Genomic DNA, 25,086 nt, shown 5'->3' on the forward strand with positions numbered 1-25,086 from the left:
CTCGATGTTGACAGGCTCGAGAAAAAAATGGCAGAAGAGCACCGGTGCCAAGCTCTGCGCCTCTACTCCAACAACTGCGGCTTCTTCGGAAGCCCCTGCGACGATGCCGGGCGACGATGGCGAGGCTCAGCATGGGAGAGGCCAACCTCACCCTCGCCTGCTCTAGCCGATCACCAGATCGGCAACCAGCCGAAGGAAAGTGGAGAAGAAAACAAAAAGAAAAAGAAAAAAAATTAAAAAAAAATTAAAAAAATGAAAAAAATGCTGACTTCTTGGTCGATAAAAGAAAACTAATAAACCAAATAGAAACGAAAATACAAATAATTAGATTTTTTTGGTCGATAAAAGAAAAAATATCTATCAAGAAAAAGAAAGAAAAAGGATTATGGTTTTTATGTAAATATAAATAATTAGATTAAGTGCTGACTTCTTGTTATTTGATGAATGTAGCTACTAAAAAGGCAATTTCCATAACAAAAAGGTCAAATAAAAGTATTATGGTTTTTATTTCATTTTCGTTAAGAACTTAGATGAAAAGATGAATATATAATTGGGAAAGCTGTCGGAAAAATCTTAAACTTTTTGCGTTTTTGTCAATTCAGTTCTAAACTTTTTAAGATTACCGATTTATCCCTAAAACATTTTCACCTTTTACTAATTTAGTTTTATCGGCCAGAAATCACCAAGGTGAACGTCCTATGTGATACCACCGGCACCGATGTAGACAATTATTACTACTATGAAATTATTTATTTAATTTTCACTTATTTCTTTTTTCTGTGTTTCTTTTCCTTTTTTCTTTTTTCCTTTTTCCTTTTTTGTTTCCCTCGCCTGAGGCCGGCGGAGGCTGAGGCCGGATGGCGGCCAGAGAGAAAAAGAAAGGAAAAAAGAAAGGGGAAAAAGGATGAAGGAAAACAGAAAAAAAAAAAAGGGAAAAAGAAAAAGGAAAAAGGAAGATGCAACACACCAAAACCAGTACTGTGAAGCATCAAGGAAGGAGATTTATCTGTCAAGAATCCCAGGTTAGGCGCGTTTTCCAATCACTGGTTCGGAGTCATTATCCGTTGTGGCATTCTTTTTAGATGCCCCAAATACAAATACTGTGTTACCTTATCCTTATGAGTGCCCATTCACATCATTTCATGCACTTTGGGAAGTTGGAGCAGATTGTTCATTGATGCTTTGCTCATGAGTTTTTGCCATGAGATCTCTGTTTCTGGGTTTTTTTTTATGTCGTGAGAACTTGGCATGCCGTCTTCTTACTCTCCTTTTCCCATTTGAGGAGTTTGCTATTGAACTTTGGGATTGATAGCCCATCTTTTTCTCATCGTGATTGTTGCGTCGCATGCTTCAGATAGTACCGGTTCGATCTAAGGCAGCTATGTCCATCTGGGAAGCTAAACTTTTAAGTGCGTTCGGCTAGGAGCCACATTCAGGACATTCCTGCTTTTTTTTCTTTTCCTTTTTTGATGTCAAACTTGTGTTTCTACTAAGGTGCTTCCATAGTGTGAAGCCTAATTGACAGGAGCAGAGAATGATGTTCATCTAGAATAGGCTTCAATTCAAACTGTATCGGGTCTCGTTTTCGATTTTAACTGGAGCTGGTTACAGCATAAGGACCAATGAGCTCTTCCTTCATGCGCCAAATCCACTTATGACGATGCAAATGCAGGGCCGAACTCTTGGTGAATCGAGCTCCATCGTTCTTTAAATAGGTCGATGAACTCCTTGTCTTAACTTGGAAGAAATGGCGGACGACAACGGTGAGGCAACTTTCAGGGCTTTGAATTTGGTTCATGTTCGGATAATGCTGCCAAGGAGCTCTCTGCTACTGATATGCTTAGAAGTTCATCAAGAGGTTCTTACAAGTATTGGTCTAAACTTTCTCAGTGGTTCTAGGAAACAACACCGGTTTACTGCGTTTTCGCAGAAGTAAACAAGGGTAGAGGAAGCATGAGTATCCCTGGCCTGATAAGCTTGATCCAAATATCCCCAGCAAATTATGATTTTGTATACAGACATATGGCTTTTGACGGAAGCTTTTTGGTAAGATTAATCGCATTTTGATTTGATCAATTTAATCCTCTATATTTTTTATTTTTTATTTTTTATTTTTTATTTTTGCGCAATCGAGTTAATAAACGTCACTTCAGCACATTAGCAAAATAGCACTGTTAATTAATGGAAAAGCTTGATTACACAAACCGTATAAATTAAATGAATTGAGTGTACAAAAGAAAGCATGGGATCAAATTGAACAAATCAATGATACTCACGGGACTCAAGAGTGTACTTTTTGGCCATTAAAAGTGTAATCATTCTCAATCGGAAATAAGTTGCTTCAATTAAAAATTAATCCATTAAATATTACTTAAATTTATATTAAAGGATCACTTGAATCGCTTATAAAAATAAATGACTGAAAAAAATATTTCCATAGTTCACAGATAAATTATTGGCTAATTATTTCAAGTAATACAAATAACCATTTTTTTAGTAAATATTTTTCAGATCATTCAATTTTTGCGAAATAAACTGATTATTACCCTCTCTCGAGCCTTCGTCATCAACACCGCATATCATCCGCAAAGCAAAATTTGGCTTGGTGGTTTTGCCCCATTGGTATTAACATATTCATCGACACAAGCAGAACTTTGGGGTTTGTGATTGGGACTCAACTTCACAAAATAACTTGGTTTTCATAAATTATCATCATTGAGATGGACTCTAAAGACATGATATTGTTAGTCAGAACTTATAATTGATAATGATGGCCCTATTTTGCTTAAAGATATTAGAAGAATGTTGCGCTCTTACTTTGAGTTTCAAGTGCAACATAATTTTCAAGAAGAAAATCGCTTTGCGGACTGACTTGTTAATCTTGAATCGATGAGCGCTTCGATATTAGATTCCTTTCATTATCTCCTATAAATTTATTTCATGTTTTATTGTGTAATAAAATAGGGATGGTAGATTTACGACTTTAAATTTTTATATTTGGCTTCAGCCCTTAATCATACAAAAAAAAGTTATCAAACGTACTTAATTAGGTTATCGAACGCACCCAATTAAACAGAATTCTTCATTTGAACTTTCTCAAACTCAAGCATTAACTGAAGATGATACTTTCAAGCTGGAATTCACTCTTCTTCTTCTTTTTTAATTAAGGAGAATTCTAATTATAAGGGAGATTGACGAAGTGATTCTTAACTTATTGCACAGATGCTAATTCAGTCATAAACTTTCTACTTTTGCCAATTTAGTCCTAACACTTTGCATGAAGTTTCAATGCGGTCATTTCAACTAATTTTTTTTTCGAAAATGTGGCGGTATGCCATGAAGGACGATAGGAGATAATTGAACTATCATGTCCGCAGTTTTCACTGAAAATCGACCGAGAGAACTACGTTGAAATTTCACACAAAAAATTATGACTAAATTAACAAAAGTGAAAAGTTTAGGACTAAAATAGCATTCGTACAATAAATTCATAGCTGATTGGATAACTTTCCCGCAAATAATACGGAATCAAGTTAGAGTTTCCCTAGTTTAAAAATATCATGTCCTCATTTCGTGCATAAGAATTTTATTTATCTGTGGGAATACACATTATAAGCATGGATTAAGATTTATGAGCCACTTAAGCATTGGGAAGTTCGAGTTCAGCTTTACTAGATACTAGTTCTCGAGTAAACTTGACCTCATTGGAAGTCATCTATTGCGTTAAATTTTCGACCAAAAAGAAAAACACACCCTATTGCGTTAATTAGCCGTGTGAGCAGAATAAATAAAGTGCTATCAATCTCAAGTTCGCCTGACGCTAAGATTTGAAGTAGACTAAAACTCAGATTTGAATTTATAAGCCTGAGGATTGGACAAAACGAAAATTGGACTGGTTGCCAGTGGACCCGCGAATCGCAGGGTCGGTTCTTAGCCTGGAACCAACTCACCCGGGAATCTATCACCTCTAACTAGTGGTACAAAATACCTAGTAGCATTCATTGTCCTCAAAATCCTTTTCATTGCCCTCACGTGACATGAACTAAATTGTATATAACTTTGGCCGATTCCATCTAGCTGGCCAACTTTTACAAATTACCAAAAAAGATCTCAACATATTGCAATTGTATCAATTCAATCCTAAACTTTTTGCAATTGTATCGATTCAGTCCATCCAACCTATTTTGGTCGACTAGTGCTGAAGTGGCAATTTTTAATACTATCGGAATATTTTTCAATTTTTTTTAATCAAATCTCCCCATGTTGGATTCGAACCTACAACCGATCAGTTAAAGGCCGATCACTCTACCACTGAGATACTAAGGAACAACAGGAGATTTGATCTCATAGAGTTCAATTCTAGTTCTCAACTCATAACCAATATGGGCTTTTATTTTTCATTTTTTTATTTTATTTTATTTTATTTTTTATTCTTCTTCTTTCTCCAGCTGGTTGCCAATACTAGAGGGATGAGGGCATGATCGGCCTCGTCGTCACCGTCGCTCGCGTCTAGTCGACTGGAAGAAGAAGGAGAAAAAAGAAAGAAAAGAAAAAATAAAAAAATAGTTTAGAAAGTATTATTACAAATTATCCATGTCAATGTCGGTTTCCATATCATAGCTGGCTTTCAAAGTTGGTCAAATTGATTGAATTGACATAAATGCAAAAGGTTTATAACTCAATTATTTAAAAAAAATTATTTATGACTGAATTGGTATAATTGCAATAAATTTAAGACTTTTTCGATAACTTTTCCGAGTCAATTGTCCCATTAAAATTTAGGTATTTTAGACTTCTCTAAGTTAGATGGCTATATCAAATTGTTATTTCATATCAAGGAGAAGATTGTTGCTGCTGCTTTGGATGCAAAAAGAAACGCAAGAAAAGGCAAAACTAGAGAGGGGTTTGGAGTCCTCGAGACCGATAATGGCAGATGTGATTGGCCTTTTCAGAAGCTTGAATCCTGGATTGAGTTTGCCTTCGGTCATTCTTAACCCGAGTTTTCCAAGGTACCAGCCCACCGTTGAAGCCTGCGAAACTTTTGGACACTTCAGATGCTAGAGTCGGTCTTAAAAACGAAAGCGTCCGCGTCTTGACGAGTCTCCCGCGCACCGCAATGGAATGAAATACCTGGATGCTCGAATCGTGTCGGGCACAGGATCACGGACGATGCCGACCCCGTGACTAGTCGACGCACTAACGAGAACTTCTCGCCGGGGGTTACTTCTTCATGAAGTATAGGATCGCGAGGAAAAGTGCCGTTCCATGAGGATTGTTGAACTGCGAAAAATGGGAAGGTGGCGTTTCTTTCTTGTATATAATTATGCTGCTTTATTCTGTGTTTTGGCTGTCTTCCTCCCTTCCTTCCTGGTAAAGACTTTGCATGTATTGCCCTGAAAGAGACCCTGAAAGAGATTGTTTCAGCCCTGCCTTTTCCTTTTCACCTTTTGCCCATGGCCTTCCATTGGAAGGTTTTCCCAAATGGCGCACTGCTGACTCTGATCATTATATACTAGAATAAAAATTTCAAATAAGGGTCCAAAGAGATTCATTTTTTTAAATAAGGGGCTAAAATAGATTTCATTTCAAATAAAGACCTGAAGTGCCCTCTTTGTCTCAATTAAAGGCACGAAGTGGATATTATTTCAAATAAAAATTCAAAGTGGCCATATCAATCTCAAATAAAGGCCTGACGGGCATCTTAGTTTTTTACTTTTTTGGGCTAAAGTACACTACAAGTGTCAAAATTTGTGTACGGCCCTCATTTTAGTGCCAAAACTTTCAAAACGATTACTTAAATATCAACTTTTTTTTTTTAAACAATTACTTGATTGCCAACTCCAATTTAAGCTAACATGGTTGATCGGAAATCTGATATGGCCTATTTTTTTTATTAGTATTTGAGCTGACGTGATCGCCAAAGTTGGCACTTGAAGTGAGTATTTTTAAAAAATTTGACATATAAGTGATCGTTTTTAAAAATAATTGATATTTAAGTGCTCATTTTAAAAGTTTTGGCACTAAAATGGGCGCCGTACATAAGTTTTAGCACTTGTAGTGTACTTTTTGGAATATTCTTTTCCTTTTTCTTCATTTTTCCGTTTTTTTCTTTCTTTTTACCGGTGGCCTGGCCATCAATGTTGCCTGGATGAGACTAGGCAAGGGCCAACCTCACTAATGACGATGAGGGCAGCCCTCGCCAATTCTAGGCAAGTCTCACCCATACACGGCAGGCTAGGGCCTATATTTCTTTTCTTCGCCTCAAGTCGATGGGGTCATCGGCAGAGGTGCTAGGGAACCCAGTCTGTATTCTTTTTTTATTATTATTTTTAAAATTTTTAATTTAATTTAATTAAAAAGTATGTTTAAATTGCATCCGGTCTGCCTAGGGAAGGTTAGGCCTTTATTTGAAACAGTCATGACCACTTCAAACTCTATTTTTTAAACAAGATCTACTTCATGCTCTTATTTAAATTTGAAATTCTTCCCGAATTAAAATAAAATTGTCATATTAAACACTTTCTCTATTTTAGCTATTCCCCATCTTAAAAGCCTAAAAAATCATCTTGCCCCAACCACAATTTTCGAAATTTCCCATATCATGTATGCATCATCTATGTTCGTGTGGATGTGACCCCACTGAAACAAGAAAGAAATGAAAATACACTTCTTTATCTTCCTTTTTGGAAATTAATTTTCTGTTTCAGATTATACTCAATCTTTCTGAAAGCGAATTATTTGAATAACATTATCCTAAACAATGATTGTTTATATCTCTTACAAATATGAATAAGAACGAAAAATATTTTCATCGTCCATAAAAATATTCAGACATGTAATTATCGATAATGAAAACGTTTTCTTGACTAATTATTTTGAACGGCCATTTTTAAGAAAATATTTATCGGAGCGGCTCTAAAAGCATCGGGATTGAACTTTCTAAACGTATCGAGCGTATTCGAGCAAGATTTAATCCATCCATTTTATAAACAACCGGTAGAAGTGTTTCATGCGGATGGACTATATTAATCTCTACTTTTTTTTTTTTTTTGGTATGCTGCGTGCAAACGTACCATAACGTTATTTCCTATTGGCACAACGCGTTTTAAATGCACTTAGACATATTTGCGCACGAGAGCTCATAATTTTTTGGAAATGTGCTGAAGCATGTTGTATCTTGACATGTTTAATAATGACGTCCCGATCGAATGTCAAGTCCAGAACAATAGTAGTGAACAAATTGCGCTCGACTTGAATTCGACCCATAGAGATTGTGACACGATACGATTATGACTATACAATTAGAAATTGCGCGTCCAATTCTACTCGATGTAGCAATGGACGCAACTTTTAACTTGCAAACCGGTTAACTGAAGTAAATCCAAGGAGAAGATGATAAATGATTATTAAAATATTTTATTTTTCAAAAAATATCACTTGAAATAATTAATCAAGTCCGATAAAAAAAAAAAGAGATAATCAATGAAAAATGTTTTTAATATCGACAATAATTTATATTTGTATATGATGAAAATATATTTCTTTCATTCATCTTATAAACGACACAAGCGATCATTTTTAAGAAAATATTTTTCAAAATTATTCATTTTTTACGAAATAAATGGAGCATTTATCTCGTAGAAATTCCGGGTAAAAATCCTTCTTGCGTGGTAAAGGAACCTCATTGAAAATCTTGGACCGCCATTTTAACAAGGCATTTTCAAAAGTATTTCAAGTCTCCAAGGATCTTCATGTCAAAGTTGAAGTTATTCGATTCAACATTCCCAAAAGGCCATTTGGAGCAAAGTTGTCATTTTTAAAGTTCCTTAATCCAATGTAACCCTCGCCCAGTATTTTCATTTCAGCATTTGCCGGAATCATATTTGATGAATTCTTTTTTTTTCCTCCTAACTTTGTCCTCACTAATACTTTCATATTCCAATTTTGCCCTCACAATCACCGTTCATCGTCTCCTTCTCCGAAATTGACTTTCCAGATCTAGATCCGCGTCGCTAATCTAACACAGCGCCGAGGGACGCGCAAGAGTCGTCGAGGATTGCCGATGATCGGTGATGGTTCGCCGATCCGGGTTGCCGAGGACCGGGATCGTGCAAGTCTAGTCCGCCCGAAACCGTGAGACTCATGCCATCGCATCGCTTGGCCTCTTGATGGCTCGATCCTTGCCCGGCTCCGATTACTTTCATCAAGTTCGCTTCGAGGTTGGTTCGATGCTTTCCATTCTATGATAGGCATGCCCTTTTTTTTTTCTTTTTCTTTTTACTTCAAAACTACTTTGCAAAAAATACACTAAAAGTTATTTAATCAAACAATATTTACTTATATAGCAAGTGCACCTTCCAGTCGATTTGCATTTTCCCAAAGCTCTCCCAAAATGCATTGAATTTTAATTTGACAAAGCTCGGGCTCGATCGAATTCGATCAGATGGAGTTGAAGCTCGAATTTCGGAATCCAAATATAAATTTATTCAGCTTTCTATCTGCATTATATTAAATTAGAACCGATTAATCTTATATTATGCTAAAGCCATTCCATGAGGAAATCTGAGCTGGAGCTCTACCAAATTTTTTTGTTTTTCAAATTGATTGGAGCTCAATTCAAACTAGAAAAAAGAAAGCTGTTCTCTATTCGCGAGGTCTCTCCAAAGTCGGTGCCGTTTTTATAAATACACGAGAAGTGAGGGACTTCTCCGCAATTTCATTCACACAATTTCCTCGACGCCCTAGGACAGAGGAGGAGGAGAAGAAGCGAAGCGAAAGGAACCACTCTCCTCCTCCCCCCCCACAATCCATCGTCATCTTCATCATCATCGTCATCGCATCGAGCTTCGCAGGCAAAAGGCCAGAAAGAAAGAGAGAAGGAGAAGGGGTAAAAAAAAATAAAAAAGCTCTCTCCAAGAGGAGATCATGAACAATCGCCCCAGCCGCAGCTCTCGCACGCTCTGATTCGCTCTCTTCTCATCGTGCTGCCATCATTCTCGCGTCGGTTCTCAAGCATTCGCCCTAGATCTGTATGTACAAATACTCCTTCTCTCGCTCTCTCGGAGCTTCTGAATCCCCGAACTCGAGTGTGTGATTCCCCCTCCTTCGTCGCGGGATCGTCCTAGGGTTTCCAATCGCTGTGGTCATTGGAAGTGGCAACCTCTTTTTGTACCCACGGTTTTCGCCTCCATTTGGCCGCGCTGCCGTCCCCAAACCCTAGAAGCTGACGGGCGCTTTCTCTTGTTGCTTTCGGCTTCCGTTTCGAATCTGTATAGAGCGCGGTCGTTCGGTTTAGCAGATTTTCCTGTTTTTTCACAGGCAGGGGAGCGTTAGGTGTAATCTTGGTTCGTTCGCAGTTTGTGTATACAAAAGGGGTAGTTGTTAGGTTTCTTTTTTAGTCGATTCGGTGTTAGCGATGATGAACAATAGAGCTAGGTATCCGCCGGGTATCGGTGCGGGCAGGGGCGTGAATGCGGGCCCTGCATTCCAGTCGAGGACGCCTCAGCCGCAGTATGTGCAGAGAGGCCAGTTAGGACAACCGCCACAGTATCAGCAGAATCACCACCACCAACAGCAGCAGCAGCATCAGCAGCAGCAGCATCAACAGTGGCTTAGGAGAACTCAATTAGGAGGTGCAGATTCGACAGTCGATGAGGTCGAGAAGACAGTGACAGTGCAGTCAGAGGCCATTGATTCGAGGTGCATTATACTTGATGCAATTGCGCATTTGCCCGTGTGTACAATTTCTGTGTGGTTAGTGTGTTTGTAGAGATTAAATTATGAGTGGAACATGTCAATTAGTTGTGTCGGTGCTGATTTTGCAGTTGAAAGTGAATGTCTTGCAACTTGTGTTTGGCTTTATTGACCTTGCCATGACATTGCTAGAGGTATTGACGCTCGTGTGTGCCACCACTTACTTATCCTGGGTGTCACGAATAGATACTTAAGTGATATGAAGTTGCTACCTTAATCTTTTTGATTTCCCAAATGTGGAGACTTTGAGAACTTCATTCCGAGAGTTTTTAAGTATTATATACGCCATCAGTCCGATATTTGTAGGAACTTCCCTTAATAACGAAGTTGAACTTGCAAAATCGAGGAAGTTATGAAAAAGTCGGTGACTTAATCAATTGAATATCGCGTCTAGGCACGCCTATTTCTTCATATTTTTAACTTCCATGAAGTTCCTTTCTGTGCTACAGTTGATAATGATAGAACAACCTGGAGTAATTTACGTACTATGCTTATCTTTACTCCTTTGTGTTTTAAGCTTCTCAGTTTTTCCTAATATTCCCAACAAAAATTTATTTGGTGTAACTACTTGAGCCGGATGAAAGGAAACTTTCACATCCGATTTTTAAGGGGGAAGATCCTATAGGATCCTATCCCAATTTTTCTTTTGCTAGGCCCATAGCTAAAAAACCTTCTTTCTTACGATTAAACTTTATTACTTAAAAGGAGTTAATCCTTTACCTCTCAACGAAGGATTCCATTTGCGTCTATTGAGAAAAGTCGTGCACGTGATGTATTTGAATGAGAGAGTGAAGTGGAGTTTTGGGAAGTTCATGAATTACCTATTTTGTTGGAGAGATTGTTATCTCATTGCTTACGTCACTTACTGCTACAAAAGGCTAGTCTCATCTTTGCATCTAACAAAATCTACTCTTTCGACTAATTTGGTGGAAGATATCTCTTCCTCATATGTTATTTCGGGAACTGCAAATTAGGACTACATAGCTTCTTCCGCATCTGTGGTCTGCGCAACTTCTTTTTTTCAAATTTGAGCTGAAAACATGATTTTCATGGAGATTTTGAGCTGGGAATATGTCTTTTGTGACACTTTCTATAGGAAGGGACAATGTGAAATTGGGTCTTTTTACAGGAAATTTATGATGATTTAACCCTATTTCTCTGAAGTTTCACTTTTAATCGAGTAGTTGAAGGTTATGTAGCCAATCTACAGAATTCTGCAGAGATGCTTATATTTATGCCAGTTTTGAAACTTCTCCCTGCCAATAGCACGAATGCTTCTTGTGTATGCATGCTCGTTCTTCTTTCATTGTTGGTGTTTTCATCTCAGGAGCTCATTGTACTGACATTTAATGCTTTTCCCTCTAGCTCACAAGATTGGAAGGCAAGGCTAAAGATACCACCACCTGATACGCGCTACAAGACAGAGGTATGAGGCGCATATCGGCGTGGGAATGGCAATTGTTTCAGTTTGTAAATATCAATATGTTTGAATCATCTTAGAAGCTGAAAATGACTAGGTATGAGAACTTTGAATGTTTGATCTCTTTTTATGTGCTCCAAGCATCGCGAGAGGAGAGCTCATTACGGTACTTGTGCTTGACAGATACTAGTGTTTGGCTCATAATATTAGCTAATATTTCCTCTGACTTTATTTTGTCCTAAAATTTGGTTGCCTGGCGTCTCTCTCTCTCTCTCTCTCTCACACACACACACACACACAAACACAACCCCCTGCCTCCCCACCCCCCCTTCTTCCCTGCACACCCACCATTTTACCGTAGCAGCGGCTTGAATTTTTCAGGGATACTGCAGCTTAAACATGAAGTTTGATATTGATGACAAATAGACTTTTTGCAGTTTTTGGGGATGGGAGGGAGCATAGTTACTCTATTGGGGCGAGCAATATGATACCCTCATTTGGTAGTTTTTAGTAGCTTTTATTGACAAACGATTTAAGGAGCTGTAATTTATTGTCTAAAGCTGATAGCAATACACCCTTCTGGCTTATTCTTTTTAGTTTATGCGGTGTCTCCTCATTTTTCTATCTAATGTCAACAAAGTTGGTACTAGTAATGGACCCTGAATACTTAGTTTTGATGTTTCTCTGACTTGTCCTTGTCAGTGAAATGGATGGATTGTTAGGAAATCTTTAACAGAAGCTGTTTTGCATTATTGATTTGGATATTTTAGATCTCATGTTGAAAGGCTCCATCTCTTAACTTTTGAATCTGACTCCAGGATGTTACAGCAACTAAAGGAAACGAATTCGAGGACTACTTTCTGAAGCGCGAGCTCCTTATGGGTATTTATGAGAAAGGATTTGAAAGACCTTCTCCTATCCAGGAAGAAAGCATTCCAATTGCTCTAACTGGTAGTGACATTCTTGCTAGAGCTAAAAATGGAACTGGAAAAACCGCTGCATTCTGCATTCCTGCCTTGGAAAAGATTGATCAAGATAACAATGTTATTCAAGGTTTGTGTTGTGTCTTGTCTTATATTATTTTGGGTAGTATGCGAAACTTGTTATGCTGCTTTCAGTTGATATATAGGAATTAGCCTCTGCCTTAAACTGAGAAGAATAAGCCAGAAGAGTTGCTTAGATATATTGGAATTAGCCTCTTGTCTTCTCTGAACTCCAAGTCCACCACGGAGGCAGAATCGTATTTCATGCCCTTAATGCTAGGGTCTAAGGATTTTAGGCAGTGCCTTGGGCTCTTTTGACTTGATGAGCTTTGCTTCTGCCAGTACCTAAAAGCCTATCTTTTATGTTGTGTGATCGGCAAATTTAGGTGGACTCCAAGCTCATTAGAGCTCAGCTTAAATTGTTGATTCTTTTTGCAGTTGTCTCTAACATATGCTATAGCTATAGCGCCTAAAACTTTGAGCTTAGCTTAGCTTTTTGGCAATCATGCTGCACAATGCCCTTGAATTGAAATGATACAAAATTTATTAAGAGATCTTGCTTCACTTGAGCTTCTTTCAGTCTGTACCATTAGCATTTTTCATCATTGCAACTATACTCCATAGGTGAATTCGGTGTGAAAACAAAAAAAGTTAGTGACGCTGAAATAATAAGTTGGCATACTGTTGTCGGTAAGTCGTCTAGTGACTCGTTTTACTTGATGCAGTTGCTTGTGACTTATGTGATAACTCTTTAATTTGATGTAGTTGTCATACTTGTTCCAACCCGAGAATTGGCTCTTCAGACGTCACAAGTATGTAAGGAGCTTGGGAAGCACTTGCAAATTCAAGTGATGGTGACCACTGGTGGAACCAGCTTAAAGGATGATATTATGCGTTTGTATCAACCTGTTCATTTACTTGTTGGAACACCCGGGAGAATCTTGGATCTTTCAAAGAAGGGAGTGTGCATATTGAAAGATTGTTCAATGCTTGTTATGGATGAGGTAATAATCTGAACGGATCTAAATTGGTGATTTTGTTGCCGTTACGGTTTAGATTACAGTTCTGTTTGATGAAAGTTCCATTCGTGGGATACTATATTCTTTGCACGACTATTTTTTTAGTGCCAATTGTGCGGCTCAAGCTGCTAAGCTATGTGTGCTCTTGTTCTCAACTAATTTATTTGTATGTGTTGGGGAGGAGATAAATCTGGAAGGTTGTTCTTCTTCTTCTTCATTTTCATTCATTCATTATTCCTTCTTAAATTAAAATGGAATCCTTGGTTGTTGCTACACTATGCAAATTTTCACCTATAGAAATTGAATTCCAATTCCAAATATCTAATGTATGCGCATCTATGTATTTCAGGCTGATAAGCTCTTGTCACCAGAATTTCAACCATCGGTGGAGCAGCTGATTCGATTTTTGCCAGGCAATCGTCAAATCTTGATGTATTCAGCCACATTTCCTGTTACTGTGAAGGATTTCAAGGATAGATATCTGCAGAAACCTTATGTTATTAACCTTATGGACGAGCTCACGCTGAAAGGTATTACCCAATATTATGCTTTTGTTGAAGAACGGCAGAAGGTGCATTGTCTCAACACACTGTTCTCAAAGGTTTGTTTTGATAGATGATTCGTGAAATTTTCCATCTTATGATTTGGATCATTTGTGACAAAGACGTTCTATCTCCAGCTTCAAATCAACCAATCAATCATTTTTTGCAACTCGGTCAATCGGGTGGAGCTTTTAGCCAAGAAAATAACTGAACTTGGCTACTCTTGTTTCTACATTCATGCCAAGATGCTGCAAGACCATCGGAACAGAGTTTTTCACGACTTCCGCAATGGTGCCTGCAGGAATCTTGTTTGTACTGGTATGTTATTGGTGTGTCCTGTTGGGTACTTTGTACTACTTTTACTATGGATGTGCAAGCTGGTGCGTTTGTACTTGAAATGCAAATTGTTGCAGAGTGAATCTCTCTGTCCATTTTTTCTCCAATTTCATCACGATTATAGTGGCATAAGCATCTTCAGCTTTAACTGGCTTTAGGTTTTTTCTCTCTCGATTGTTTTGAGCGGGGTATTGGGTGGAAATTGTTATTTGCTTACTGTAGGTTTTTAGGATTTAGCTAGCAGTTTGTGATTTGATGTTAATACTAGAGTTGTGGTAGGCTGCTAGGAATCTGATTACAGCATAGTTTCTGTATGTCCAAGGCATTATACGCTCTTAGAGGCAACAAATCGAGAGAGATGTCCCTTTTGATGGTTAATTTACACTGCTCTTCTTTGGTGGTTCTTGGGAGGTTGTGATTGTGTGGTGGCATCGATTTGTGTACTCATTGAAATTATTGCGTGCATATTCTTTTACTTCGCTAGTCGGATATGATGAACTTTTTGCTTTTTATTTGGTAACATTGCAGATCTATTCACTAGGGGTATTGACATTCAAGCTGTGAATGTCGTTATTAACTTTGATTTCCCCAAGAACGCTGAAACTTACTTGCACAGGGTAATGGGAGACTCTCTCTCTCTCTCTCTCTCTCTCTCTCTCTCTCTCTCTCTCTCTCTCTCTCCGTTAATGTGAAGCATCACAAGTTCTCTTGGTTTCATGTGCAGGTTGGTCGTTCAGGAAGATTTGGCCACCTAGGTTTAGCTGTCAATCTTATCACATATGAGGATCGCTTCAACTTGTATGCATTTCATTCCCTCATCTGTCTGGAATTGCTAGCCAATCAGTTACTAATGATTTGCCTAAATTGTTCCTACAGGTATAGGATTGAGCAAGAACTTGGAACTGAGATTAAACAGATTCCTCCACATATTGATCAGGCAATTTATTGTCGGTGATATATGGGAGAAATCTTGGTGCAGTACTGAAGTGGAAATGGTGAGTGATGGCACGTGGGGCTACTGTTTTTTATTTTTTTTTTGGGTCGTTGGTTTTGGTTTGGGGGTGGGGGGTGGGTTGTTGGGGTGGGGTGGGGTGGGGTGGGGAGGGTGGGGAATGGGTGTGTTAATGGTGTGTAGAGTTGGATTCTTTCTTGCTATAGTCTAAGTAACTGTCAAGATTTATGGCTTTTTCTTTCTGATGTTTTTTTTAACGAGCATTTATTGATAGAAGAATTGTCAAGATTCATGCTTTTCATCTGTTACCGAGGCCACGATACCTGCTCTTCTTGTAGCGGGTATTATCATGTGAATTATTTTGGCAGTGATGTCGATGTAAAATTTTGGAGACATTGCTTGATATTTTTTTATTGTGTAGCTAATTTTTATTTTGCTATAACTGTGGTCTGAAGGTGCCTTCGTTCATTACTTGTATGAATGAGGTTCTGTGTACAAAGCGGAAGAGTTATCATTGATCATTGGTTGGTAGTCTGTGGAATGAGCTCTAATGACTGCATCTTCTTCTTACAGCACAGTGAATGGTTTTCTATCCATTATGTTTTTCTCTCTTAACATTCTTTACAGGATTTGTGAAGTATCAATTTGTAACCTCAATTTTGACGAGTAGTAGCTGCATGGGATCATATATTCGTTGGACAATAAAAGTGTTATGGTGACGGAGATATACATGTGCCTTTCTTATGTATAAGCACGAATTGGACTAATCCAAATAAGATTGTGAGGTATGCTTGATTCAATTGCTATTAACAGGTTGCTAATATTTCCTCTCCTGCTTTCAGGGATCGATGAAGCTGCCTGATTCAATAAGTGGGCATGGGCGGCTTGTGGAGCGTAAATTGTGAGGGATTAATATGATAAAAACTTTTTTGTGGACGCCCAAATAGGAGTGCTAAGAATGTTTTTAATGGTGTCTGGATTTGTGTAACCCGGATTATATCAGGAGATTGCTGAGAGTTGGTAGATGATCTACACAAGTCTCGGGAAAAAACGTATGGGTCCAATTTACCTTTGAATTTCCTCAAGAGACGTTTCTCTCTTGTTTTCGCCTATATTGTCTAGAATGCTTTTGTTCCCTCTGTTTTGGAAAGATTGATCACTGTTGACAGATGTTCCTTGGATCAAATCTCTTGCTGCTTCTCTTTTTCTTTTTTTCTTTTTACGGCTTTTGTTTCGACTTCTTTAACCTCCTGTCTCTCCCTCTTTTTCCTTTTTTTTTTTGTTTTAGATTTGACCGAGGTAGGTTTATTTCTATGCTTCATCTGTCTTCTATGCTCTTCCCAAAATGTCCTATTTCAGGAATCGTTGCAGTTAACTTACCAAATCATTTTGGTTTTCTGATGTCTAATGGGAATACTAGTAATTGGCCGTATTTTGGTAAACTCTGAATCACAATTCTCTTTCGAGTTTGTCACAAAGGAGATTGTGGTGCTGAATCACCTTTTGTTCCTGCCTCCAATAATGTCGGCGGATGAATCGAGGGCCTACCATGTTGCATAAAAATGATTGTAATGTGTCTACGACACTGGCTGGACTAGGATTAACAACTGTTCGTCCCTTCAACGACCGTGCTTTATAGCACGCACTGGGATTTCACTTGTACTTGACATGTTGTATATGAAGCGGTCGATCGATAGAGTTTGTGTACATGTCGTGCCAAAGGTTAGAGAAAATATGTTCTAAATGGTGAAGCGATCAAATTCATACACACGGATGAGAATGTAATGACATTTGGGGGATATATTGTACCGATGGTATAACTGTGGACGAGTGGACTGAGTCTATGGTGTCTCGTGGGCACTGTGCGTTCACCGATCCGTCATTGGATTGAAAAAAGGACTTATAATATCGCCGTTCATGCTGAAATCTGTAGAAGGTTTAACATCTGTTTCATTTAAACCTGGGGCGAAAGCCGCGGTGCCCGTATAACGACCGTAGATTGACCCGTACAGTACATGAGCGATTGTTTATTTTGTTTGCTTGTCTGCTAGTTTGTGGACCCTTCTTTGATATTTCCGAGTAGAGAAGAGATCAGAATGTAATCTGAAAACAGGAAGTGCAGAGAGACTCGGTGACTCAACCGAGCACGCAAACTCAGCTGAGTGATTCAAACAGACATGATGCGGAGGAGGAGCTTTCCTGTTCTGAGCTTCGTGGGCTTTGACCGCATTTATGATCTCCTTTTCCCCTGTTCCTTCACATCTCTTTCCCCCATTGAATCGTTTGATTCGTTTGTCGCTCTCGCAAACAAATCTGTGTTTTTTATTTTTTTAATCTAAACTCATCATACGAATTTCGCATTCCCGTGGAACGTTTGGTTTGAACCGCAACTATACTCATTATCTTAATGCGTTCGTAATCCGTCTCCGCCCTTACCCCCTCGTAAGTTCATTTCCCGCATTTTCAACGACTCATTATCTTAACGGATCCGTAATCCGTCTCTATCCCTACCGCCTTGTAAATTTATTTCCCACATTTTCATCGACAAAGTCGAACTACTGTGAGTGAATGCTAAGAAAGGCCGAAATGTTTCCCGACATAGTTCAATACACGTATCCTTAATATCTCCGCGTACTTATGATCATAGGTTCATATGGAATAATAAACCGTCCTCTAAATATATTGAATATGGCGTAATTCGATCATACTTAGTACAAGATAATGAGAAAAACCCAAAAAAAAAAGAAAACTGTAGAATTCATGTTTGTTTCTTGATCAGCATTGCACAAGATGGTTGCTAACAACATCCATCAACCGAATATACGTCGATTTATCGCACTGTGGCCAGCAGTTTTTTTTTTTTTTATAAATTTTTTGGTCGATAGCCAGCAGTTTATTAATGAAGGAATGGATAGCAGAGAGGAAGAGCGAGGAAGAGGTTGTCACCTCAGACCGTGTCCGTACCCGCCTCATTCATGTCATGTCACAGAGCCATAGCCATTAATGAAGAGACACACTCCGCCTCTCTCCTCTCCTGAGATCTCTCTCTCTCCCTCTCTCTCCCCCTCTATCTCGCTCTCTCTCTTCAAGACCATCCGCCATTAATGCAACCCTCTTGATTGTCACTTCACGGGGTTTCTCTCTCCTCCCTCCCTCCCTTCCCCCCTCAGTTGAAAACCTCTCAAAAGAGGGAGTGCCCGCTTTAAATGGCTTTCGTTTTCTGCACAAGGGCCTCAGAAACTTATGACCCCTCGAGTGATGATGATTCAAGATTCAGTCTTTCTTCTTCTTCTTCTTCCCGAATCCCTTCGTTTGCTCTTGGGGTACGAGCTCTACTGGTAGGGACCAATGGGATACATACACTTTGAATACGTGACACGTCGAACATTTAATGTCTCCTCCCAGCAAAAATACGTCCCATTTAATGCGCGCCACAGCTTAAAGCCCGCCGATCGTCCTTCCACTCCCACAAGTTGTGTCCAGTTTGGTTTCGATCCCTCCCCAGACGCAGTAAAATCGAAATGGGCATTTAGAGAACCCCTCACATATTACATGATCCTCCCGTCTCTCTGTCTCTGTCTCTGTCTCTCTCCAAGATAGTCTTTTTGACTACTTCTCTGTACTTCATTTGCTCCCTTTCACTCACAGGCTGAAGAAGAGCTTTAAAGGCGTTTCTTGGTTCTCTCAGGGTCTTCTGTTTTTGGATTATGTTGTGATAACTTTGTAAGTGGGAGAGAGAAAATGGGAAGGACACCATGCTGTGACAAGAAGGATTTGAAGAAAGGGCCGTGGACGGCCGAGGAAGATGAGATTCTTGTTGGGTATATCAGACAGAATGGCCATGGAAGCTGGCGTTCTCTCCCCAAGCTTGCAGGTGGGGTTCTACACTTCTCTTCTCTTCTTCTTCTTCTAAAGTTGTCCCCTTTTTGTTATTTTTTTCGGTTTACTGTATGTTTGATCACCACAAGGGCTCCTTTGAAACTTGTCTTATAAGAAGAATTAGTGTGGTTCTAAAGGCGAAGTTGCAATCTTTTTGCTTCGGAGAGTCCGAGAATGGGCAAAAGTAGAGTTCTTTTAGGTGGTGTTGTGCATCTTTGCGACAACATGGTACTGAAAAATAGTTTTGCCGCTGCTGCTTAATAGGTCTTCTTCGTTGCGGTAAGAGTTGCCGGCTAAGGTGGACGAACTATCTCAGGCCAGACATAAAACGTGGCCCTTTTACTCCCGAGGAGGAGAAGCTTGTCATTCAGTTTCATGGAATACTCGGTAACAGGTACCTATCTTACACTCTCCAAGACTCATGCCTGGTGCTTAGTCTGAACAACCGGTGGATATGGTTGGCTTAGCTGAGTAGAGATAATAAAACCTCTACTTGCATTTGGATCGTGAATAGCTAATAGAATGGAAGGTACCCTTTTGGAATTATATCAGTTACTGTTGTTTTATGGCACTTGACCTTTTTAGCTTTGGAAGATCTATAGTGGTTTGACACCTCAACATTTTGTTCTGCCTAAGCAAGTTGATGATCGGTACCATATTATCTTACTAGGTTCAGATTTGGACCAGAATAAAGATAATATACCTGATTATTAAATAATTTAGCTTCTGCTGTGAATTCCTAAGCTTGTGAAGGATGTGTTTGAATTCCAGATAGCATCATGAAGATGCATTTTTCTGCTCTTACTTACATTAGGCTGTTTATTTTGTAGCTATACAATGTTCCATACTCGCTTTAAGCATTGGCCACTTGATTTTCACTTGTTTTGTATCTTCTAATTTAAATCTAGCATGTGATTGAAAGTATCTTAGAACTGCTCTATTTATCAAAGATGATTAGGACTCCAACAGATTGTCATTGGAAACATAAGTGTAGGCCTTTGACTTGTTCTCTTCGTAATGCCAGGTGGGCTGCCATTGCTGCTCAACTTCCTGGAAGAACGGACAATGAGATCAAGAACCTGTGGAACACCCATCTAAAGAAGCGTCTTCTTTGCATGGGCCTCGACCCCCAGACTCATGAACCTTTCGTAACCCGAGGCCCTATCACAAACTCACCCACATCAACAATCACGCGTCACATGGCACAGTGGGAAAGTGCTCGGCTTGAAGCTGAAGCTCGGCTTTCTAGGGAGTCCTTCCTGTTTAATCCACTTCCAAAAACTGATGCTGACCATTTCCTCCGGCTGTGGAACTCAGAAGTTGGAGAATCTTTCAGAAAGACAAGCATGGAAATTGGAAGAAGCCCGGTTTCTCCGGCATCTTCATCTGTGAAGTGTGAATCCAATTCAGCCATCAGCACCGAAATGGGTCCCTGCGTGGGTGGTTCTGCTGCTGCCGCAAATGACGGAGACGAAGATGAGGAATACAAGAGGTGCAAATCCTACATTCCACTAATGGCTGCAGGGACAGAGTCCTCTGGCTCTAGTGCCTTAGAAGATTCATCAGATACAGCATTGCAGCTGCTGCTGGATTTTCCTATCAACAATGACATTAGCTTCTTAGGAGGAGATATTGATCAATATGCTTCATCTTCTGGTTTAATTTAGAAAGTTCTGAAATATTTGCAGTTATGAAACCCGGCTAAGCATTTACCTATTATGAGGCCTCTCCTGCTAGAGTTTTGAGCTTTTTCCATTAGCAAGAGGAGATGCGAACGTTAACATTTGACTCTATGGTAATGTCTTACTTGCTTAGTCTATTTTGCTTTGCTGTATCTAGAAATTTTCTTGTTCTGGAACCTATTAATGCATTACATGGATAGGTCTCATGTTCCGACATAACAGAGGGTTGTTAAATTTGCTCAGCAGTTGCTTCTAAGCATTTGGAGTTGGAATATGGTTAGAAAAAACCACAAGCAACCCTCTGTTATGGAAGAAAGGTGCTACATCTGAACCAGGAACCTAGACTAGACAATCCATTCTCTTCATAGGAATAACAGGTAAAGATCACTCACAAGTCACAACCATTTAAGTACTTAAGATATGACACGGCAAACAAGCCCTTCGTCATGGAAGCACAAAAAACAGACGGCAATCTTCCTTTTTCAGCGAGGTTCACGCGCCAACAGCATGAAACAACAGAAACATTATCGATGAGAGCTATTGTTCTTCCCTTCTGGTCAGGTCCAAGATCAACGATTTTCAGAAACACCCTAGGAACTTTTTCGGCATGTACCCAGCAGCACGATATTTTGCAGCCACTTCCCCTGCTTTGAGAATTTGTTCACTACGTTCTGCTTGGATTGTTGCCCTCTTTTCTTCTGCTTGCTTGTGAATCAATGCTACCTTGTTTTTCACTTTTTCCCCGTACTCTGCCTTTTTCTTCTCCAGCTTTTCCTGCATACCATGGACACGGAACTGAGAATAACCAAGAAAGAAGCACATGATGCAAGGAGAAACTTAGAAGCAGATCTTCAAAGCTGGAGAAAGAACGAAATGATAAGAAAAAAAGCAAGGAGGAAGCGGGTGTTTGCGGATGTTACCTCTGTTTTTCGCAAATCGGCTTCTTTAGCAGCCTTCTTGCTGTTTTCCCAAGAAGTAATTGTGGACATCTTTTTCTGTGCCCTGTTCATGCAAAAACCTTGCTTTGCTTGGACACACTATTATGAGCTAGCACTAAAACCTTATTTCTAAGTAGCTCAATGGCGTTTCGGACTCAGGAGGGCAAACAGAACAGGCCTAGCGGGACGACGGCGATGTGTAAGAGGGACTTGCTATTGACTCATTAAGATGTGAACACAACTTCTTTGGTCAAGTAACTAATAAAGCAGAGCATCCATCACTTGGGATTGAGCACTCTGTCATGAAGCATATATTGACGAACTATCTTTCCTCACGGTCGGAGCAAAAGTGAAGAGTTTGGTACTTCAGTAGCACACATTAGGTTGTTGGACGTAAAACGGTAGGGAAGATAGGAATAAGTATAATCATTTGGTTCGCGAGATTACAGGAATGTCGAGAGATTGATTCAGCAATGCACATTGGCAAGCCGATTGCGTATCAGCTGGAGGTTGGAAAACACTCCTCAAAGAAAACAAAGAACTCTTTCCCCCATGATCATACTTTCAGACCTCCGCTCATTCAAGCAAATTCATGCATTAAGCTAAGGCAACCCAATTCAAAACTCCAAGAAGATGTGTCGTGTGTATGGCTTACTTGTTGTCTGCCTTTGTCTTTTCACTTTCTTCCCATGCCTTAATGAATGTCAGTTTCTTTTCCTTCTCAACTTCTGCTAGCGCAAGGTCTGCAAAAAGCATTACACAGAAAAGCCGGGTCAATTGAGTTGGGAGGAAACTCCATCATGCATATAGGATCTTTAAAGAGAGAAACTCAACGATAAAACACACCAAAAAAAAAAAAAAAATAGATCTCGGATCATGACCGATGTAAGATGATTAGGACGGAAATTGAGAAATTCATTGTGTGGCTATACAATCAAATGGCATCATTATTAGGAACTATATAAAAGAAGTTTCGGTAAGATCAAATCTTTCTGGATGTGCAAGCACCTAGTAGGCTAGTACTCACCCCTGTCGACTGATCCACTTGAACCTTTATTCCGTGCTGTACCTGGTGCCTCTGTCAATAAGTATAAATTACATTGGAGTGAGACGGAATAATTACGGAATGTGTATCCTGGAGTAATTGTTCTTGGGCAAGTATTGACTACTGAAGTGCATCACAATGAAGTGAAAATCCACAGCATTTTTCCAACTGCTAACACATTCTCAACATATTTGTACTTCTATGTCCATCCCTCAATGCTAATTTTAATTTCTAGAGGATGAGAGGAGATTGAGTGATCTGTGTCATACGCTAAGTCGCAGCTAACATCTTCACTTCTGTAAATGAAAGTGCTTTAGTTAGCGGTCTCCATGTTTTGTGCAAAGCCAATTAAGAGAAGAACGTGCCCATGATTGGCATAACAACTATGGTCCAGTTCCTTGCACTTAGGACCGAAAATAGTCTCAACAAGAAACTGATTATTCTCGAGGTCTTAGTTCAAGCAACAGAATTTGCTTGAGATGATGAGCATTAGGAACCCGTCTGTTTGAAGTCTTCGCCAAATTCACGTGAAGGCAATGAGCGAAGTCCGTTGAGAGCTATACTCGCTATATGCCTAATGACGTCTAGAGCTCAAATATCAACGACGACTCAACTTGACCGGGTTTAACCTGGTTCTAAACTGGGGTATTCTCTTAGATCGTGTTGGTTCAGAACTCATCAGAAGGCAATCTGAAGCAATAGAAGATAAGAACAGGTCATTTGCACTTCCTATCACCTCAGGAAAGTGCCCTATTTTTCCTTTGTTATTTTATTAAAGGGAAAGGGAATTCTAAGAATAATGAAAGCATAGTGGAGTACCCAAATTTGGAATTGATAAGACAGACATCAAGCATAGTGCAACGAAAGCAAGCATTTTTAATATGCCGATCCCCGAGTTCAGCTTTGAGAAACTTGGGATCCAATTCCATCTCTTTACATATGTGAAGACACAATGAAATCCACATACTTTATTCAGCCTCATTTGTACACTAATGGGAGTTCTTTTCTCAAACTAGGTCCGTGTTAAGAACGTCACAAGTTTTACCAAGAATGAACGTAGAGGACTGAGGCGACCCTTGAGCTTGGGACAGCTTCCAAAGACAAGAAAAGACAGGGTATAATTCACTTGAAGTAGGAAGATCAGATGATTCATAACCTTTCTCTCTGTGATCAGAGCTAGTTATAAGAAAGAATGACCAAGCAACGAGCGCGATATAACTCTATCATTTCGTTAACTTCGAGCATAGACATGAATGTAGCATCTACTCAATACTCACCCATTATTCTCGCCATCCAAAGAGAGAGAAAAGAGAAGAATGAAGCACAAAGGAGGCTGGAGAAGAGAGGGCGATTTTTACTTGGTGCAGCAACGAGAGCTATGGACTCGTCGCTCTTCCCTTCTGGTGGTGTGACTGTCATCTCTCGCCTCATGCCTTAACTATCAACTTCTAAGTGCTTGGACTCCAAACCGTTCTGATGATTTGCAAGTGAATATAGTGCAGTGGGTTTGTATAGAAGGGGTCCATATATCAGCCATAGGCGGGCATTTTTATTTTTGCCAAACAAAGAGTAAGAGAGCGAAAACTAGCTCGCCGGTCGTCGTTCTGCTCAGCTGTGCTTCTTGACCCGTCTCATTTCGAACGAAATGGGTTGGGAATAAAGTTGATGAACAGAAAGGTAAGGTCGTCGTTTCAGCATAAGGAATAGATGCAATGCAAGGCTGTCATGAATAAAGAGTTAAGCTCAAAGAAAAGGAGGCACAGTAACGCACACACCGATCGGTAATAGAATCGCGATCTTCAGTTTGGATATATATATTTGCTGTATTGCCGCCGGTAGTACCTCCGCCCTCCGGATCACTAAAAGGATGAGAACATAGAGGGGAGACATCTTTAATGGGCTGTCGTAGGCGGGTTCGGCTGGACCTACTGTAATATCCAAGGCCTTGTGGCGCGTCGGGGCGAGCCCTCGAGTCGAGCTTGAGAGACCATGCCCAAGCATGCCACCTATGACTTCGGAAGAGTGCGAAAATTTCCCAACTTTTCTCAATTCGTGTGTGTACTTTCTCCGATCCACATAAGCACTGAAATCCCGTCGGCTCTTCCATTAACAAAGATGTTGTTACATGTAGAATGTTGGGCTCTATCCTAAATCAAAACCCGAAGCACTATCCTCGAGACTTGACGTGCACGATTCGAGTCGGATCGTTACAATCACCGTACCGATAAATCTAAAAGAGCTCTGACGTTGTCTTGGTTTGTCGCATTTCCCTTGAATTTGATAGTAGTCGTCCATGCACGCATATCATGTGTAGAACTTGATGACTTTTGTTTTTTGCCCACTTGTTTTGCCCGGAATTGACTGGTTAAATGAGCCAACTTTACTGCTTCCCTCCTGGATTCGGAGCCGTCTTTTCCGTTTTAAGTACAAGATGGACGATAGAATACGCATATGGAGGCATTTAATCGTGAAGAGGACAGATGATTTTCATGAAGAAAACGAAACTGCCCTCGATTATTCGATGCTGTACTCGTCCG

General features: G+C 39.7%; 3 protein-coding genes across 8 annotated transcripts; 2 read left to right on the plus strand and 1 right to left on the minus strand.

Annotated features, from left to right (window-relative positions):
• The first annotated feature begins 8,778 nt into the window (after positions 1–8,778).
• LOC115748536 (DEAD-box ATP-dependent RNA helicase 8-like) lies at positions 8,779–16,175 on the plus strand. Of its 2 annotated transcripts, XM_030685039.2 has the most exons (11): positions 8,779–9,029; positions 9,126–9,699; positions 11,119–11,179; positions 11,992–12,226; positions 12,922–13,160; positions 13,525–13,776; positions 13,855–14,035; positions 14,582–14,670; positions 14,778–14,851; positions 14,930–15,048; positions 15,848–16,175. In XM_030685039.2, exons 2-10 carry the CDS (start codon positions 9,416–9,418, stop codon positions 15,006–15,008), a joined length of 1,494 nt encoding a protein of 497 aa, XP_030540899.1. In that variant the 5' UTR covers positions 8,779–9,029; positions 9,126–9,415; the 3' UTR covers positions 15,009–15,048; positions 15,848–16,175. The 2 variants fall into 2 exon arrangements, with proteins under 2 accessions (XP_030540899.1, XP_030540898.1); XM_030685038.2 differs by having other exon boundaries at positions 8,779–9,699.
• A 1,736-nt stretch (positions 16,176–17,911) lies between these two features.
• On the plus strand, positions 17,912–20,702 carry LOC115748538 (transcription factor MYB17). Its single transcript, XM_048285657.1, has 3 exons — positions 17,912–18,879; positions 19,149–19,278; positions 19,909–20,702. The coding sequence occupies exons 1-3, from the start codon at positions 18,747–18,749 to the stop codon at positions 20,549–20,551; spliced, it is 906 nt and encodes a 301-aa protein (XP_048141614.1). The 5' UTR covers positions 17,912–18,746; the 3' UTR covers positions 20,552–20,702.
• Positions 20,703–20,870: 168 nt separating this feature from the next.
• On the minus strand, positions 20,871–24,128 carry LOC115748539 (remorin-like). Of its 5 annotated transcripts, none has more exons than XM_048285667.1 (5): positions 23,908–24,126; positions 22,532–22,582; positions 22,160–22,247; positions 21,487–21,568; positions 20,871–21,361 (listed from the first exon to the last, which is right to left on the minus strand). In XM_048285667.1, exons 1-5 carry the CDS (start codon positions 23,978–23,980, stop codon positions 21,146–21,148), a joined length of 510 nt encoding a protein of 169 aa, XP_048141624.1. In that variant the 5' UTR covers positions 23,981–24,126; the 3' UTR covers positions 20,871–21,145. The 5 variants fall into 5 exon arrangements, with proteins under 5 accessions (XP_048141624.1, XP_030540904.1, XP_030540903.1 ...); XM_030685044.2 differs by having other exon boundaries at positions 20,871–21,334; positions 23,908–24,125; XM_030685043.2 differs by having other exon boundaries at positions 20,871–21,340; positions 23,908–24,113.
• Positions 24,129–25,086: the final 958 nt, after the last annotated feature.

The sequence above is a fragment of the Rhodamnia argentea genome, chromosome 9 (assembly GCF_020921035.1).
Source record: "Rhodamnia argentea isolate NSW1041297 chromosome 9, ASM2092103v1, whole genome shotgun sequence".
In the NCBI taxonomy this organism is placed as follows: domain Eukaryota; kingdom Viridiplantae; phylum Streptophyta; class Magnoliopsida; order Myrtales; family Myrtaceae; genus Rhodamnia; species Rhodamnia argentea.